At 46.1% G+C, this 19,431-nt stretch overlaps 1 protein-coding gene across 12 annotated transcripts in view; it reads right to left on the minus strand.

The window, feature by feature from the left end:
- LOC104019890 (macrophage immunometabolism regulator) overlaps positions 1-19,431 on the minus strand; it is a 78,652-nt gene that overhangs the window by 48,764 nt on the left and 10,457 nt on the right. For 3 of the 12 annotated variants that reach the window (XM_087770863.1, XM_087770860.1, XM_087770862.1), the window contains exon 2: positions 15,319-15,491. The exons of 4 other annotated variants lie outside the window; for them this stretch is intronic. In XM_087770863.1, coding sequence (XP_087626989.1) covers positions 15,319-15,393 — 75 coding nt within the window. In that variant the 5' untranslated portion in view covers positions 15,394-15,491. Of the gene's footprint in view, positions 1-202; positions 255-15,079; positions 15,492-17,578; positions 17,718-19,431 lie in introns of those variants that run through there. 5 more of the 12 variants (XM_087770866.1, XM_087770864.1, XM_087770861.1 and 2 more) reach the window with 4 other exon arrangements.

Raw genomic sequence — 19,431 nt, forward strand, 5'->3', positions numbered from 1 at the left:
AGTGGCTCACCCTGTAAAATTTACTGATGAAAATAAATATTCATAAAATCCTTAAACTTTGTTGTCTGTAGCGTCCATTTAAAAAAAACAACAACATATTGGGGGGGGGGGGGGAGATGGTTAAAGAATATACACACAAACACAAAGCCCTGCAGTTGGATTGTAAGTTCTATTTACAGAATACATTTATGAAAATCATTACAAGAGATGCAGGCCTGGGTCTTCTGAAACATTTTTTCAGTAGCTCTGGTCATGGGGAAAGCTCCATACTCATATTTTACAAAAGGCATCACCATCTGGTCATTTTGTACTAGATCGTCAGAACACAGTTTTAAAAGCTCTTCAAAAGGTAGTTCACTGTTACAGTGATGTAGGAAAAAGACATGGTGGTATCCACAGGCCGTGGAGAGGGGATGCTGCAGTTGCTTCCTGTGGCAAGCAATATCCTTAGCGTTGTGTTTTAAAAAGGACATGATGCTTTCAGGAAAGAAAGTGCTTTTTGAGGGGGGGGATAGCCATACGAGTCAAAAAACTCTGTGTGGTTCTGATCTGCCAGGAAAATTCTAGCCAGTGCTCTCCAGGTCGGTTATGTAGATGCATATTCTCAACCACACTCGCTGGTCTTGGAGAAACATGGGCCCTAAGGAGCCAGTCGCTCAGGTACATGCCTACAAATGTTTTTATGGCACTGAGATCTGCTGAAAAAAAACAGGAAAGCTGTTTGGTGTCCATCCTCACATATAGTCAAAGAGCAGGTGTCTCCACTGGTTTATTTGAAGATGTTGTCAAATACAAATACATCGTACACAATCATATTAACAGTGGTGGTCAAGGCCCCTGTAAAGTGTATTTCTACTCTCGGGTTTTCTCTTTTAATCAGGGAATAGTGATCTGCACATTTTTGGTCTGGAGACAGGTCAAAGGCAAACAGGGTATAGCCACAGGCGAACTCTTCCCTGTCAATCAGCAGGGAATGGTCTTTCATATGGCTGCTGATCATCTGAACAAACTACATGCATTCTCTCACACAGCAGTCATTCTCAAAATCAGGCTGCAGTGGTTTCGCTGGTATTTGTTCATCATCCACATAGAGGGCCACAAAACGTACATCATAATATTTAAAGTTGAAAGAGTTCTTAGCATAATTGCTGCTAAAAGCATTGTTAACCCAAAAATAAAAAGCTTGGGCAGCTGCCTCAGGAACAAATTTTCCTAGTTGCTGACACAACTGCCAGCTGGTATGCTGAACACTTTCATGTCCACCCAATCCACCGTGTATTTAGCTTTGGCTGTAAGCAATGCCTAAGTGTGCCCCAAACACACTCCAGGCACCACCTGCCCTTTCTTCACAAACACTGAGGCATAGGTAATAATCAGCTTTCAGGCTCCTGCTGCCTGGGACCTCGTCAAATAAAAGCTGTCTTTGCTGCACATCAGCTTAATTTTATATCCACATCGTTCAAAAAAGCTTGTCTTGAAAGAACAGATCACTGTGGAGGGGTCCTGATAGTTCAGTCCTCCTACTCTGGGCTGTCAGAGCCGAGCATTGCCTAAACCCCTGATTAACAACACCATCCAGCGTGACTGCTTCCTGCTGCCCAGCTGTTTAGAACAGCCCTGTGGAGAAGTGTGTGGACAAAGTGACACGACTGTAATTGAGAAACAATTCAATGAAGGCACAGTAGGGGTAGCAGTTGTTGCTCTGGCTTATCAACTGGTTCCCTAGTGTAACATTCAGCTGGCTGAAAATACAGATCAGTGGATAATTCACGAGGCCCACAGCCTCACCAGCAAGGTTGGACCTGTCAGCTTTTTCAGTCCTACAGCAAAGGTACAGCAGGGTGTTCAGATCTCTGCAATCTTCCCCATTCCCAGCTATGAAAAAGTCCAGAGGTGCAAACTATGTAATAGTGGAAAGAAAGTGAAGCCACCTCAATAAACAGGCTTTTCTCAATGACTGTCTATGTTGGCGACACTTCAAACAAATCCAGCTCAGATTTGGTACGTTCTTCTGAGCAGCCATGAACGAAAGCCACCCCTTTTAAAATATATCTATCTCCTTTATCTAGCGGTAGAACGGGCCCTCTTTCTCTGAGTTTTCCATTTCTTTTGTACCATTGGGGCTGGGTTGTTCTTTTTCTTCTTCTTGTCCTGGTCAGACTGTTGTCTGGCAATCCCCCTGTATTGGGCTTACATGGCAAGGTTTTGGCAGCGTCAGGGCTGCAGGGATGGCTTTTGTGAGAAGATGCCAGAAGCTGTCCCCATGTCAGACAGAGCCAGCTGCAAGATGGACCCGCCGCTGGCCAAAGCTGAGCCAGTCAGCGATATTGGTAGCGCCTCTGTGATAACATATTTAAGAAAGGGTAAAAACTGCTGCACAACAGCAGCAGAGAGAGAGGAGGGAGAATATGCGAGAGAAACAACTATGCAGACACCAAGGTCAGTGAAGGAGGAGGGGGAGGAAGTGCTCCAAGTGCAGAGATTCGCCCACAGCCCGTGATGACGACCATGGTGACACAGTGTAGGGCATGAGAAGACTTTGTTACTGTAGCCCAGGATAGTTCGCTTCCCCCCATCTGCACCTACCTTTGCAGGGGCACCAACCTGATGACCGGCATTACATTAGTGAGTTTGCTAATGAGCAAAACAAGACATTGCATATGTATGATATGTTAATCAGTGTGAGTTTTATTATCCACCCCTGCGGTGCTTTCCCTTGACCTTCACTCCAGAGCAGGGCTCCACTGCATCGGGTCCCCATTTTGACTAGCATTGGTGTCCTGGGGCTCCCACTGTGGTAACGCTATGCTTTCAATAAAGCCAAAGCTTTCACTCGCTGAGTGTTGTGTCTCACCCCTGAGGGATCCGCAGCTGCTTTTTGTGCATAAAACGCAGGTTGTCCCCCTGCAGCCCATTCATGTCCATGGTGGAGCCGATATTCACTCTGTAGCCTGTGGAGGACCCCACGCCGGAGCAGGTGGATGCGCCCTGAAGGAAGCTGTGACCCCATGGAGAGCCTGTGCTGGAACAGGCTCCTGGCAGGAACTGTGACCCCCATGGAGAGGAGTCCACACAGGAGCAGGTTTTCTGGCAGGACCTGCGGCCCCATGGGGGACCCACGCTGGAGCAGTCTGTTCCTGAAGGACTGCACTCCATGGAAAGGACCCATGCTGGAGCAGTTCTTGAAGAACTGCAGCCTGTGGGAAGGAACCACGTTGGAGAACGTTGTGAAGGACTGTCTCCCGTGGGAGGGACCCCACACTAGAGCTGGGGAAGAGCGTGAGGAGGAAGGAGTGGCAGAGATGAAGTGTTATGGACTGACCACAATCCCCAGTTCCTGTCCCCCTGTTCCCCTCGGAGGGAGGAGGTAGAAGAGTTGTGAGTGAAGTTGAGCCCGGGAAGAAGAGAGGGGTGGGGGGAAGGTGGATTGTTTTAGATTTGTTCTGTCCTGCTCTGTTTAATTGGCAATAAATTAATTTTCCCCAAGTCGAGTTTGTTTTGCCCGTGACGGTAACTGGTAAGTAATCTCCCTGTCCTTATCTCGACCCATGAGCTTTTTCATCTTATTTTCTCACCCTGTCTTGCTGAGGAAGGGGAGTGAGAGAGTGGCTTGGTGGGCACCTGGCAGTCAGCCAAGTTTAACCCACCACACCCCCTTTTTCTTTTAAAGGGCTGGTGTGGGCCTTTCCTCTGGGGTCGTGACATAACTCTCCTTCTTTTAAGAGTTTTTCTTTCAATAGAAGCAAGTCCTGAGCCTTCCTGATTTGCCCGTGTTTTCAACTTATCCGTGACAACCTTGGAAACATTACTAAACACGTTTTTTTTGCAATATCTTGAGCAGCGCTTTTAATGTGTGGCTCAACAATTTCCAAGCACCTTTTCACAAGCAGAATGGCTTTTCTAAACAGGCTACAGAATATACCTCCAGCACCCACACCATACATCACAGCAATGCTTTGAAAAACAGGGAGACCATTGCCAGCCTGGGCTCTATAGTAATTCATGTACAAGGAAGGATCCCTGTAATTTTTTACCACTACCATTTTGGTGTGGTTTCTTAAAATATCACAGGCTTCCAGGGCTGAAGATGTAGCTTCATAATCACCTTCCCAAAGCAAAATGAGACATGTTTGCTCTGGTCAGTCTTTATTTCAATGCTGATCATGTCGATGTGGTGGCAGCTTACCGGCACATAGTGTGTCACTGTGACAATCTCGTTACTATCATCAGTCAGAACACAGCACAATAATGGAACTGCAAAGTCCCCAAATCCATGTAGAGACTGAGCAAGTCAAACCCTCTGGTGATGTCCACCTGCTGTGGGTTAACCTTGGCTAAGGGCCAAACTCCCACCCATCTGTCCTTAACAGGACAGGGGGAGAAAATAGGATGAAAAATCTCGTGAGTCAAGATAAAGACAGGAAGATCACTTACTAGTCACCGTCATGGGCAAAACAGACTCGATTTGGGGAAAATTAATTTAATTTATTGCCCCCGAGTGGCACTGGGGGGATGGGGGGTTACAGTCAATACATAGTAGTTCCTCTCTGCCACTCCTTCCTCACACTTTTCCCCCTGCTCCAGTGTGGGTCCTTCCATGGCCTACAGTCTCATCAGGAACAACCTGCTCCAGCATGGGCTCTCCAAGGGCCACGATTATTTCAGGAAACATCCAGCTGCTCTGACGTGGTGTAGCGTGAGAAACAGATGCGGATCCCTCAGGGACAAGGCATGACACTCAGCGAGTGGAAGTTTTGGCTTTATTGAAAGTGCAGCATTTCCGCAGTGGGAGCCCCAGGCACCGACGCTAGTAGAAAAAGGGGAAAACCTGATGTAGCAGAGCTCCGTTTGTGGCGAGGCTCAAGGGAAAGCACCGCAGGGACAGATAATAAACATAAGCTGATAATAAACATACATGTGCAATGTCTTGTTTCTTTCATTAACGAACTTGCTAACGTAGTACGTATCCTGTTGTCTGAGTTCCAGGATCTGCATCTGGCCACCTTGCTGGTGCCCCATGCAAGGGTGCAGGTGGCTCCATCAAGATAAGATGTACTTTGGACTCTCCATGTTTGGCTGGAGGAGGTGAACTATTCTGGGTTACCGTGACAAAGTCTTCTCACACCCTACACGTGGGGTCCTCCATGGGCTGCAATGTGGATATCTGCTCTTCTGTGTCTTCCACAGGCTGCAGGGGAAATAACTGCTCCAGTGCCTGGAGCACCTCCTCTCCCTACTTCTCTGACCCTGGTGCTCACGCTGCTGTTTCTCCATCTACCCCCCCTCCACCACCTGTCCAGCATTCTTGCCCTTTCTTACTTATGTTTTCAAAGAGGCACCACCAATTTCACCAATTGGCTTGGCTTTGGCCTGTGGCGGGTCTGTTTTGGAGCCGGCTGAAACCAGCTGTGTCTGGCACAAGGAAGCCCCTGATCTCTTCTCACAGAGGCCACCCCTGCAGGCTCCCCCACCACCAAAACCTTGCTACGTACACCCAATACACTGCCACAAAGGGAACTTTCTTAGCAGCAACACCTTGAAAAGCCCCCAAAATATGTGCCGGATCCCCAGTTGTAGAAAAAGCGTAAGGCTTTTCATCCCTTTTTGAGCTTTGTTTTCCTTATGACAAGGTCACAGACCACAAGGGATAAGGAGGGGTGGAAGGTTACAGCACGGAGTGGTAAGAGAAACCCCTCCTTACCCTCTAAGTTACCCTCTAAGATAGCCTTACAGAACAGGTATGAGGCTCTGGGTACGTTAGATGAAGTGCGTAATGAGAAAGAGGAGGAACCTGCGGAAGCAGTCTTGCCAAGATCAGAGAGACCAACCCCTCTCAACAAAACCTGCATTAAGACCAGTGCCGAGAAGAGACAACAGTGAGTTACGGTCATCGGTTCCTGAGCGGAACGGAAGCACCCATTTGCAGACCGGACCCTCATTTCAGGGAAGTTTGCTGCCTCCCTGGGGCCTGAATTAGGGACGTCACCACAAGACTGAAGAGCCTAATTCAACCTTCAGACTGCTATCTGCTCTTTCACGTGGGTACAAATGATGTCGCAACAAAAAGTCTGAGGTCAATCAAAAGAGACTTCAGAGCCCTGGGAAGAATGCTAAAAAATTCAGGAGCACAGGTAGTGTTTCCTTCGAGGCACAAGGTATGCTGGGGCCTGATGGGATCCACCTGTCCCAATGGGGAAAACGCGTCTTTGGGTTTAAGCTGGCGGGACTGATCTAGAAAGCTTTAAACTAGAATCGATGGGGGAAGGGGATACCAACAGGATTGCAGTAGGTAAGCCAAGGGTTGGCATGGCATTGCCTGAGGGTGGCAATGCTAGTGGGAACATTTACATGGCTCCTGAGAGCACGGAGGGCTCAGAAGCGTATCTGAAATCCTTGCACACCAACGCACGCAGTATGAGAAACAGACAGGATGAACTGGAAGCGTTGGTCAGCTCCCAGAGCTATGATATCATTGGTATGTGTGGAGTGGCTTGGTGGGCACCTGGTGGCTAGCCAAGGTCAACCCACCACAAGTATGTCTTATTTTAAACAGTTACTTAGATAGAACACATTATGATCACCCCAAGTATCTGTCATCTGAAATCATTCACCATTGCTTTCCCCTCCTATCAACCTTCACAACTAGATGGAAGTCCATCTCAAAGCTTGACAACTAGGTCAACAGCAAGTGGCCTAAGTGTTATCGCTTACTCATTGGCAGAATCATATTACCACATAACTACAAAAATCTTCCTTCTGGCTGATCACATGCCATGTGCAAAACTATATGATTACTTGAATATTTGTTGGGGGGAAGTTGTGATATACTAACTCAAAGGATTTCATAGCCTCACATACTGCAGGACAACATCGGAAGAGGAGATTTCTGACTCAGGCTAAACGCAATATTGCAGATTTCACCAGGAAACAAACTGAATTTCTGTACTGTGAGCAACACAAACATCATCATAACACTGAAATATACTCTCAATTCATTTTCTTATGCTGCTGCTGCTTAACCAGATATGTTCCCCATTTTCTTTATTTATTTACTGATTTAGCGCTTAAAACAGTTTTGTTAATTTGTAAAACCAATGATCCTTACATGCTTTCAAAGCTAAAGAGACTGTAGTTAAAATTTCTTATTAAACCCTTGTTCTTTGTTTCTCTGTTGAGTTGTCCTAGCTGAGAATTTCAGAGATGTAAACTCTAGGTGCATCTAGATGCATAGAGAGAGGCTATTCTAGGTATATATCTAATGCTGACACTCTTCTCTGAAATGCAAGACCATGATGAGCTGAAGTCTTCTAGACTACTTGAACCAGAATGGAGCATGGATTTTGTACTGAGGACATCTATGCATTCCCCAGGAGGGTATCAAGCATTAGCTATGTACTTAAGAATGTGTCTTTAAAAACACAGATTTAGGAACAAAATCTGGCTCAACTCCAAACCAGGGGAATTAGAAATACCCGAGATACCACTGTATCATTCAGCTCCCAACAAACTAATATCTAAAGAAAAAAATGGACAATGCTGTTATACTTTCCCTTCCCGCTCCCTTTTCTTTTTTATTACTTAAAGAAGGGAAGTAAGGCAATTTTTTGCAAGGCTAGTTGCAGTAATAGCAACTTTGATCAGTCCCTGGATGTTTTGCACCAGAAGGTGCTGGTCTGTTATGATCCCAGTAATAAAGTGTTGTAGGTTCGGCTTGGCTAACAGCCAAACACCCACCCACTCCCCCTCCTCAGCAGGACAAGGGGAGAAAATGGGATGAGAAAATTCGTGGATCAAGATAAAGACAGGGAGATTACTTACCAATTACTGGCATTGGCAAAACAGACTCAACGTGAGAGCTATGATGTCATTGGTATTAGTGAGACTTGGTGGAATGAGTCCCACGATTGGAGTGCTGGGACGGAGGGCTACAGGCTGTTCAGGAGGGATAGGCAGGGCAGGCGAGGTGGAGGAATTGCACTGTATGTAAGGGAGAGGCTTGACTGTACAGCCCTTACAGTTAGTGATGATGTGGTTGAGAGCCTCTGGGTGAGGATTAGGGGGATGGAAAACAAAGGAGATGTTGTTGTGGGTGTCTACTACCGATCGCCCAGCCAGGATGTTAGCACCGATGAGTTACTCTATAGGCAATTAGGAGAAATCTCTGGATCAGTAGCCCTTGTCCTTATGGGAGATTTCAACTTCCCAGACATCAACTGGGAATATCATACTGCTGTGACAAGCAAGTCTTGGAAATTCTTGAAGTTTGTGGGAGATAACTTCTTGTCACAAGTACTCTGTGAGCCAACTAGGAAAGACTTGCTATTTGTGAATAGAGAAGGACTCATGGGGGATGTGATGGTAGGTGGCTGTCTTGGCCACAGGGATCATTAAATGGTTGAGTTTAAAATTTTCAGTGTAATAAGAAAAAAGGACAGCAGAGTTGCTACCCTGGATTTCAAGAGAGCAAACTTTAAGCTATTCAGGGAGCTAGTTAGCAGTGTCCTCTGGGAATCTGCCTTTGAGGGCTTAGGAGTCCACGAGTGCTGGTCAGTCTTTAAGAACCACCTTTTAAAAGCACAGGAGTGTAGTAAAGATAAGGGCTGGCGACCGGAAGATCATGTGCTTTACGGAAAGAGTTAAGGGTCAACCCTCCCTTGTCTCCGCCCCTTATAACATGACACGCCTACTGCTGGGAGTATAAAGCCCGGGTCAGCTGGAGATCCGGGGGGATAACCTTGATATGTAATGAACGCTAACGAACGCTACACAGGAGCAGGCAATCCTTTGTGTCAAAAGTCAAGCAAGTGGGGCAGAAGACCAGCTTGGCTGAACAGGGAACTCCTCGTGGAACTCAAGTGGAAAAAGAAATTGTATGATCTATGGAAGTGAGGTCAGGCTTCACAGGAAGATTACAGAGCTGTGGTTCGTATATGTAGGGAGAAAACACAAAAGGCCAAAGCTCAGCGAGAGTTACTAGAGTTGAAACTGGACAGTGTTGTGTCAGACAACAAAAAAAGGCTTTTTTAAGTATGTTAGTAGCAAGAGGCAGTCTAAAGAAAACTTTGGACCGATATTTGATGAAGATGGTCATCTGACAAATAGGGATGACGATAAAGTGGAGGCATTCAATGCTTTTTTTGCCTCAGTCTTTAATAATACTCATAGACCTTGGGCTGCCCGGTCCCCTGAGTCAGAGGACCACGAGTGTGGGAACAGTGACTTTCCATTTGTGGACACTGAAATTGTAAGGGACCAGCTGTATCAGCTGAATGTTCACAAGTCCATGGGGCCTGATGGGATTCATCCCAGAGTACTGAAGGAGCCAGCGGATGTTACGGCAGGACCCTTCTCGATCATCTACCAAAGGTCTTGGGAGTCTGGGGAGGTCCCTGCTGACTGGAAGCTAGCCAATGTTATTCCAATTTACAAGAAGGGCATGAGGGAAGACCCAGGGAACTACAGACCTGTTAGTCTAACCTCAGCAGCTGGAAAAATTATGGAGAAGATCACACTGGGTGCTACTGAAAGGCATTTAAAGAACAACGCAATCATCAGGCACAGTCAACACGGGTTCACAAAGGGAAAGCCCTGTTTAACCAGTTTGATAGCCTTCGATGATGAGGTCACCCACCTAGTGGATGAAGGGAAGGCAGTAGATGTAGTCTTTCTGGATTTTAGTAAGGCTTTTGATACTGTCCCTCACAGCATCCTTCTGGACAAGTTGTCCAACTGTGGGATGAGTGGGTTCACGGTGCGCTGGGTGAAGAACTGGCTGAATGGCAGGGCTCAAAAGGTTGACAGGCTCAAACAAGAAGACAAATATTAAAACACCACCTTTCCTCCCCTCTTTCCAAGGCTCAGCTTCACTCCTCTATGCCCCCAAGTGGCGCAGAGGGGCTTAGGGGGGAGTGGAGTTATGGTTATTACATAACAGTTTCTTTCTCTGCTGCTCCTTCCTTCTAACACTTTTCCCCTGTTCCTGCATGTGTTCCCCATGGACTGTAGTCCTTCAGGAAAAAATCTGCTTCAGTGTGGATTCTCCAGGGGCCACAGTTTCCATCAGGAAAATATCTTCTCCAGCATGGGTCCTCCACAGGCTGCAGCGAATATCTGTTCCAGTGCCAAGGAGCACCTCCTCCTCTTCCTTCTCTGACCTTGGTATTCCCTCTATTGTTTCTCTGTTTTTTTCCCCTCCTCTTCTGCCTGTCCAGCATTTTTTGCCCTTTCTTAAAAGATGCCTTGCAGAGGGATCTAGATAAATTGGAGTATTAGGCAATCATCGATGGCATGAAATTTAACAAGAACAAATGCCGCATTCTGCACCTGGGACGGAGTAATACCAGGCACAAGTATAAATTGGGAGAGGAGTGGCTGGAGAGCAGCCCTGCAGCAAGGGATCTGGGGGTGCTGGCTAACAACAGGCTCAATATGAGTCAGCAGTGTGCCCTGGCAGCCAAGAGGGAAAAACACATCCTGGCGTGCATCAAACACGGTATAACCAGCCGGTCAAGAGAGGCGATTATCCCGCTGTATTTGGCACTGGTGCGGCCTCACCTTGAGTACTGTGTGCAGTTCTGGGCCCCTCAATTTAAGAAGGATCTTAAGGTCCTTGAATGCGTCCAGAGGAGGGCAACAAAGCTGGTGAAAGGGCTGGAAGGCATGTCCTGTGAGGAGCAACTAAGGACTCTGGGTTTGTCTAGTTTGGAGAGAAGGAGGCTGAGGGGTGACCTCATTGCTCTCTACAGCTTCCTGAGGAAGGAAAGTGGAGAGGGAGGTGCTGATCTCTTCTCCTTGGTATCCAGCGATAGGACGCGTGGGAATGCTTCAAAGCTGCGCCAGGGGAGGTTTTAGACTGGACATTAGGAAGCATTTCTTTACCGAGAGGGTGGTCAAACACTGGAACAGGCTTCCTAGAGAGGTGGTCCATGTCCCATGCCTGTCAGTGTTTAAGAGGCATTTGGACAATGCCTTTAATAACATGCTTTAACTTTTGGCCCTGAAGTGGTCAGGCAGTTGGACTAGATGATCACTGTAGGTCCCTTCCAACTGAAATAGTCTATTCTATTCCATTCCATCAACATGGAGAGGGACGGATAATAGCCTTTCTGCAACGTATACTGCCATGTCTTACCCTGCAGCACTATTTCAAAGATGGCATCTTCAATGATATTATTCCTGCTGTGCAGGTACTGTATTTCCACCAGCCCCACTTCCCATTTCCCCAAGAGCTCCAGGGTCCTCTCCAGCTGCATGGTGAAGTCTGAGCTGGTGTTTTGCGGGAAGATCATGGCACTGGCTTTGCTGGGTAGGGTGATATAAAAACCCCCGTCCACCATCCTTTTTCCCCCTGCTCCAACCCAAGTTACTAGGTGTCCTGGACTTTGGAGGCTTCTACGCAACTGAAATTTCTGGGGCCAGCCATGCCACTTCATCAGCAGCCGTTTCTTTCTTCCTTTCCCTTTGGCAGCAATGATCTTCTCAATTTTGTAGGTTCTGTCTTCATCAGGATTCACTTTTTTGAAGTTCGTCAGGGTAAAATGCCCCCTTGATTGCTTCATGATCATAGTCTATTAAGCGGTACAAACGTAGCTGTCCCCTTCTCACAATTTCAGCTACTACAAAAATTTCATCTGTGAACATCTGCTCATAACCCTTCTCAAATCTCTTTTTTGTTCTAGACATCCTGACATGGTCTCCCTTTTTCAGCAGAGGAGCAGATTCTTTCCTTTTAGACACCCCCCCACATACGGTTTTCCAAACCCTTGCAGAGTTTAAAGGGTTCACATCCACAGGCCTGGCTCTGATAGTTCTGTGGAAACTATGGTTATAGCTCTTTATAAACTCTGACAATACATCAATGTAGCGGAACGTGTTGCACAGTGTAAAATATCTCCACATCCTGGTTTTGAGCATCCTGTTAAACCACTCTATGACAGAGGCTTTTATTTCATCATTAGTAACAAAATGGTGAACATTACACTGCTTTAACAGCTTGTTTAAAGGCTGGTTTAAAAATTCTTTTCCCTGCTCAGTCTGTAATTTCCGAGGCTTGCGTCCCCTGCTAAAAATTGTTTTAAAAGCCCCAGCTATTTCAGAACCATGTTTTGCCTTTTAGGTCAATGGCCCAGGCATGCTTGGATTAAACATCTGTCACCGCTAAGATGTACTTAACACCATCATTGTGTTTGGAAAACTGTTGCATAGCCACCAAGTCTGCTTGCCATTGTGCATCCACCTCTGCCACAATCATCTTGCTTCTTTTTAAGTGCTTTCTTGCCTCCTGGTATAAGCTGCAAGTGTCCTGGTTTGCAAGCCACGTTGCCACTTGGCTTCTGTTCAGATCAGCCATTCGCCTTTTAGCAGCTTCAAAAAGGGGATTTATACACCCCAAAGCTTCCCACCTCCCCAGGAGCACAGTAAATCCCTTTTAACAGAAGTGGCGTCGTAGACATGTCTACCAACGTGTTGCTACTACACACATGTACGAAAGGAAACACTGGACAATCAATTTAACTCAAGTACAAAGAAACTTTGTTAACAGGGTATGAGAGGAGTTGGTTGCCATTCAAGACTTCTCCAGGATTTTTCCTTTTTTTCTCCCCCTTAAACATCACTGTCACTTCTATGCCCTTTTTCCTTTCTTCAGCTGCTATATATGACAAGGAAAGACATATAGCACCAGCCTGCACCCCATAATGGTCTCGCAGGTAGCTGCAAGATCCCCCCAACCATGGGCAAAGGGAGCTCCCCCAATACCACCATCACTCACCCTCTGTGTGATACTCGCCTCAAAATCTAGTTTGCAATTCACAGGCCCATTGGCCAGTTCTTCTGGTTCACGTGGTCTTTTTAATGAATCCCTTAAGGTCTTTTCCTTATTGTCCCCATGAACGTGTTCTTCTAAAGTTCACATTTTGTTCTGGCTATCCATTTTCATGAACAGTGTTGCCTGTGCCTTGCAGGACCACACAAAGCCCAAAGTTTGCCCCAGTAACACTGCATGGTCATCCTGTTGGGCTGGGCCCAGATGCAGAGGCCTCTCAATCCAGCTCAAAGGATTGGTCTCTTCTTTGCACATGACAGGGTTCTCCCAGGGGGTCCCTTGGTGGGCCTCCTAGGAGGGGTTCGTAGCCCTTGGGCACATTCACACTTGTCCATGCCCCCTCTATCCTTTTGGTGCCCCTCCACCCTCATGAAGTCCCCACCCCAGACATGTTAGGGCTTGTTCTGTAGCCTTTTAAAGTGGGGGACCCCGAACCTGCCTTTTACTTTTGTTTAATTACTTTCTATTCACATTTAAACTTTAATAAGAGCTAATAGCATGAATAATTAAAGAATGTTTTAGACATTTTATACCTATACTTTTACAGAGATGTAATTTCTATATCTTTATAATCATGTATATATACATGCAGATAAAGATAAATATTAAAATAGTGCATCTATATATAAATATCTATTTAAAACATATATAGAAATAGATATAAGTAGTGTGCAAATATGTTTATATTCCATCTATTGTATATATTTTTATATCTGTGCCCTTCCTGAAGCAAAGGAAGCAGGCAGCCAATCAGAGGGAGATCTGAGAATATGTGGGTATGACAGTGTCAAAAATGGCCATCAGCCATTCACAAAGCAGTGTGAAAACACATGGGGAATGACATTGTCAAAAGTGGGGCACTTCCTTTTCTGTCATGCTTCTGGGTACACTGGTAGGGGCGGCTAGTTCTGCCAGCCAATCACAGGGCTGTCTGAGAACACATGGGTATTACAGTGTCAAGAAATGGCCATCAGCAAATCACAGACCAGTATGAAAACATGTGGGTTATGATGTTTAACAAAATGGCAGTCCCCTGCACATTTAGGGGAAGGGTTTTCCTGGCCTGATGTAATTCTGGGTAAACTAGTAGGGGTGGCTGGTCCTGCCAGCCAGTTACAACAGATGACATGACCAGAAGAGGAGAGCGACTTTTGGTGGGCCAGAACCATCATATATGAACATTTTCCCCCATATGCTACATTACTAAGTTGATGCTGCTAACTTACATCAAGATAGCTGTTTGCTATTACTCATCACTAAACTAGGACACATGTAAAAAGTTGATACATAGTGTAAAAGCAAAACATTTTGTTTCTCTAGTTAGTAACAATTCAAAACAGTAAGTTAAAAAGAGTTTTCCATTATTATTGCATTTTATTTTACCACATCCTTTACTTTCATCTTCTCATCAACTGAAAATTAAGTTTAACTTTCAAGGTCATCTCTCCAGTTTCAGGGTAAGTGACTTGGGGGGAGGGGGGGAACAAAACACAACCAACCCTGACTTGTCAGAAAATATTCAGTTAACTTTATTAAGAAAAGACAGAAGGAGAAAGCTAGAGTTTTAATGTATTACAAATTTCATTGAATAAATGCTGCTTTTTTTTTTCTTTAAAAACTAAATGCTAATAGCAATAAAGGTCTTCACTGCTTTTATGTTGGACAAGAAACATGTTCAGTAGTAAATTATGTTGTTATGCCTGAAAATACAGATCTGCAGAGATCATTTTGAAACTATCAACCTAAACAAAAGCTATATTATACTCAGCCTTTTTCTAGGGACAACTATTCAAAGACAGACACTATTTTTAAATAAGACCTACTCTTGAAGCTATTAGGAAAAAAATATCATGTTTAATCAACACAGTTTACTTTGAGGGTTTTGGGGAAGGGTTTTTTGGGGGGCTGTGTGTCCCCCAACTGAAGCAGTTCAAATAACTAGTCCTTTGTCTTAATGTGATTGTGGTGGGTTAACCTTGGCTAGATGCCAGGTCCCCACTAAGCCACTCTATCACACCCCCTCCTCAACTGGACAGGGGGTAGAAAATATGATGAAAGGCTCATGGGTCGAGATAAAAGAGATCACTCAGCAATTACCGTCATGGGCAAAACAGACTTGACTTGGGGAAATTAATTTAATTTATTGCCAATCAAATGTCAGAGTAGGATACTGAGAAATAAAAACAAATCTTAAAACTCCTTCCCCCCACCCCTCCCACACCTTCCCAAGCTCAACTTCACTCCCGAATTCTCTACCTCCTCCCTCCCGAGCAGCACAGGGGGATGGGGAATGAGGGTTGCAGTCAGTTCATCACACGTTGTCTCTGCCGCTCCTTCCTCCTCACTCTCTTCCCCTGCTCCAGCATGGGGTCCCACCCACAAGAGAGTCCTTCATGAACTGCTCCAGCGTGTCTCCTTTCCACAGGGTGCAGTCCTTCAGGAAGAGACTGCTCTAGTATGGGTCCCCTGCAGGGTCACAAGTCCTGCCAGCAAACCTGCTCCAGCGTGGGCTCCTCTCTCCACATGGTCACAGGTCCTTCCAGGAGCCTGCTCCAGCACAGGCTCTCCATGGAGTCACAAGTCCTCCTTCAGGCACATCCACCTGCTCTGGTGTGGGGTTCTCCACAGGCTACAGGTGGATATCTGCTCCGCTGTGGACCTCCATGGGCTGTAGGGGGACAACCTGCATCACCATGGTCTTCTCCACAGTCTACAGGGGAATTTCTGTTCCAGCGCCTGGAGCACCTCCTCCCCCTCCTTCTCTGACCTTGGTGTCTGCATAGTTGTTTCTCTCACATATTCTCCCTCCTCTCTTCCAGCTGCTGTTGCGCAGCAGTTTTACCCCTTCTTAAATATGTTATCACAGAAGTGCTACCATCACCACTGATTGGCTCAGCTTTGGCCAGTGGCAGGTCCGTTTTGGAGCCGTCTGGAACTGGCTCTATCCAACATGGGGGCAGCTTCTGGTGTCTTCTCACAGAAGCCACCCCTGTAGCCACCCCTGCCCCCCCTCCACTACCAAAACCTTGCCATGCAAACCCAATACGGTGATATAATCTGCAGCAGGTACTGTTTCTTGGAAAGGTGTGTCTCATTTCACTTACACCATCCACACTTTCTGAAGATCACTTCCTCAAGCTTACTAAAGCTATGTAATATAATGACCTTTCAAGTTTTATTCTCTGCCTCCTTCTCAAATGTCCCTCCCCATACTAATTGCTACCTAAAAATTAGTGTTTGTTTACATGCAATGCCAGTATGGGACAAACATTAATAGAAGTCTAACAGCTCACTCAAATATAAAAAATATGATTTACACTTATAAGTAGCGCCAAGAGAAAAACAGAGTCAGAGTCATTTGGATTGGAAGGGACCTTTAAAGATCATCTAGTCCAACCCCCCTGCCATAAGCAGGGACATCTTCCACTAGATCAGGTTGCTCAAAGCCCCATCCAACCTGACCTTGAACACTTCCAATGACTGGCCAAACATTGACCAGGAATACCTCAGTTCATCTGACTTTACCATAACATATTGCATTTGCATCTGATTATGCAAGCCTGGTGGCAAGACAGGCAGCATATGGCTGGTCAAAGATTAAGAGATTATAAAGAAAGCCATGCTAAAATGCCAGTACAGTCATACAAGAATTTAATTTTGGTGATCACACAGCCATTGTCCACTTCCCTCTATTTCAGAGTCACTGCAAGTACCACCCCCTCCTCCATCCTCATAACCACTCTCTTAAAAAACAAAAAAACAAACAAAAAAAACCCAAAACACCAACATACCACATAAGACAGAATATGTTTCAAAATACACCAACAGCAGCAACATTAAGTTGGGTGGTGGGAAGGGAAGCTTTCAATAAGGGAAACCGGGGAAAAGGAGGAAGGGAAAAAACAAAAACAAACAAACAAACAAACAAAATCAATGCTGCACATGCCTACTCCTTGTGCCTCTTTATGGGAATGTTCCAAGGAATTCTACCGTATTCAGAGCAATGCCAGAAGGCAGCCAACTACTGGTAGAAGCAGCAAGTCATTCTCCCATCACAGACCTTCTCCATCATTTCTACTATCTGCTTAACTGCAGTCTTCTGACATTAATTCATTTCTACATGCAGCTATGCAAGCATGTATGTACAGTGATGTACATCACCACCCTAGACACTGTAATAAGCCATGTTCACAGAAAACATCTACTAATAGACGTTATTTGCTATTTTCTGTGCAATAGGTACACATGCACTCTCACTTATGTCAGCTAAAACCCTACATAAAATTGCATATAAATAATAACTAGATAAGAAAAATTAAGACCTGAGACTAGATGTCACTAGAAAACCTCCTAGTCTGGTAAGGTCCTCAGACTATTACCCACTATTAGTTCTTCATGTCAGCAGCAAAGAGATAACAAAAAGAAGTCCCAAGTCAATCAAAAGGGATTTCAGAGCCTTGGGGCTGTTGGTTGAAGGATCAGGTGTTCAGGTGGTGTTTTCTTCAATCCTTTCAGTAGCAGGGAAGAATACTGAATGGAACAGGCAGACCCAGCTGATCAACACGTGGCTACAAGGCTGGTGTCATCGGCAGAACTTTGGGTTCTTCGATCACGGGATGGTCTATTCATCCCCAGGTCTAATGACATCCAATGGGATGCACCTTTCTCAGAAGGGGAAAAGGGTTTTTGCCCAGGAGCTAGCAGGGCTGATTGATAGAGCTTTAAACTACATTGGAAGGGGGAAAGGGACAATACCTGGCTAGTCAGCGACGAGCAACGGGATGGCATGCCAAAGTTCGAGGAGCTGCGTGCTAGTGAGATTCCTCAGGCTGCTCCACGAGGCAACAGGCACGATGAACCGCACTTGAAGTGTTTCTACACAAATGCACACAACCTGAGGAACAAGCAAGAGGAGCTCGATGCCTTGGCCCAGTCCCAGAGATACGACATCATAGGCATAAGTGAAACCTGGTGGGACGAGTCCTGTGACTGGTGTGCCATGATGGATGGTTACAGGCTCTTCAGGAGGGATAGGCAGGGCAGGCGAGGCGGGGGTTGGCATTGTATGTAGTGGAGGGGCTGGAATGCAAGGAGCTAGCAGTTGGCGATGGCACAGTTGAGAGCCTCTGGGTAAGGATTAAGGGACAGACAAATAAAGCGGATGTCGTTGTGGAGTCTACTATAGGCCACCCAGCCAGGATGACGACACGGATGAGTTATTCTTTAAGGAACTAAGGGATGCTTCCAAGTCATCTGCCCTTGTCCTTATGGGGGACTTCAACTTGTCAGATGTCAACCGGGAATACCACACAGCCGGTACAAGCAGGTCCAGAAGATTCTTAAAGCATCTGGATGATAACTTCTTGGTACAAGTACTAAGGGAACTGACCAGGAAAGGTGCCTTCCTCGACTTGCTGCTTACTAACAGAGAGGGTCTTGTGGGTGAAGTGGCGATTGGTGGCTGCCTTGGCCAACAGCGACCACGAAGCAGTCAAGTTTAAAATCTATGGTAACAGGAGGAAAACTGCCAGCAGGACCTCAACTCTGGATACAAGGAGAGCTGACTTCAGGCTGCTCAGGGAACTACTTAGTAAGGTCCCCTGGGAAAAAGCTTTTGAAGGTGCTGGGGTCCATCAGTGCTGGTCACTTTTTAAGTACCACCTCCTAAGCGCACAGGAGCAGTGTCCTGGTTTCAGCTGGGATAGAGGTAGTTTTCTTCTTAGTAGCTGGTAGAGCGCTGTGTTTTGGATTTAGGATGAGAATAATGTTGATAACACACTGATGTTCTGATTCTTGCTGAGTAGAATTTACACTAGTCAAGGACTTTTCAGCTTCCTGTGCTCTGCCAGGTGCATAGGAAGCTGGGAGGGAGCATAGCCAGGACAGCTGACCCAGACTGGCCAAAGGGCTATTCCATACCATATGACGTCATGCTCAGTATATAAGCTGGGGGAAGAAGAAGGAAGGGGGGGACATTGGGTGTGATGGCATTTGTCTTCCCAAGTAACCGTTACGCGTGATGGAGCCCTGCTTTCCTGGGGATGGCTGAACACCTGCCTGCCGACGGGAAGTAGTGAATGAATTCCTTGCTTTGCTTTGCTTGTGCGCGCGGCTTTTGCTTTACCCATTAAACTGTCTTTATCTCAGCCCGTGAGTTTTCTCACTTTTACTCTTCTGATTCTCTCCCCATCCCACCGGGGGGGAGTGGGTGAGCGGCTGTGTGGTGCTTAGTTGCTGGCTGGGGTTAAACCACGACAAGCAGGCAATTCCAAAATGTCGGAAGTCAAGCAGGCGAGGTAGAAGGCCGGCTTGGCTGAGTAGGGATCTTATGCTAGAACTAAGACAAAAAAAGAAAATGTATGGCCAGCAGAAGCAAGGTCAGGTGACACGGGAGGACTACAGAGAGGCTGTTCGCCACTGTAGGGAGGAAATATGCATGGCCAAAGTTCAACTAGAGCTGAAGCTGGCCAGTACTGTGAAGGACAATAAAAAGGGCTTTTTAAAATATATAAATGGCAAAAGGCAGGCAATAAAATAACATTGGCCCATTACTTGGCGAGCATGGTCACCTCAAAAACAGGGACATAGACAAAGCAGAGACATTTAAT

Source organism: Nipponia nippon, unplaced genomic scaffold (genome assembly GCF_047370975.1).
Source record: "Nipponia nippon isolate SJK-2023a ecotype South Korea unplaced genomic scaffold, ASM4737097v1 scaffold_34, whole genome shotgun sequence".
Classification (NCBI taxonomy): Eukaryota; Metazoa; Chordata; class Aves; order Pelecaniformes; family Threskiornithidae; genus Nipponia; species Nipponia nippon.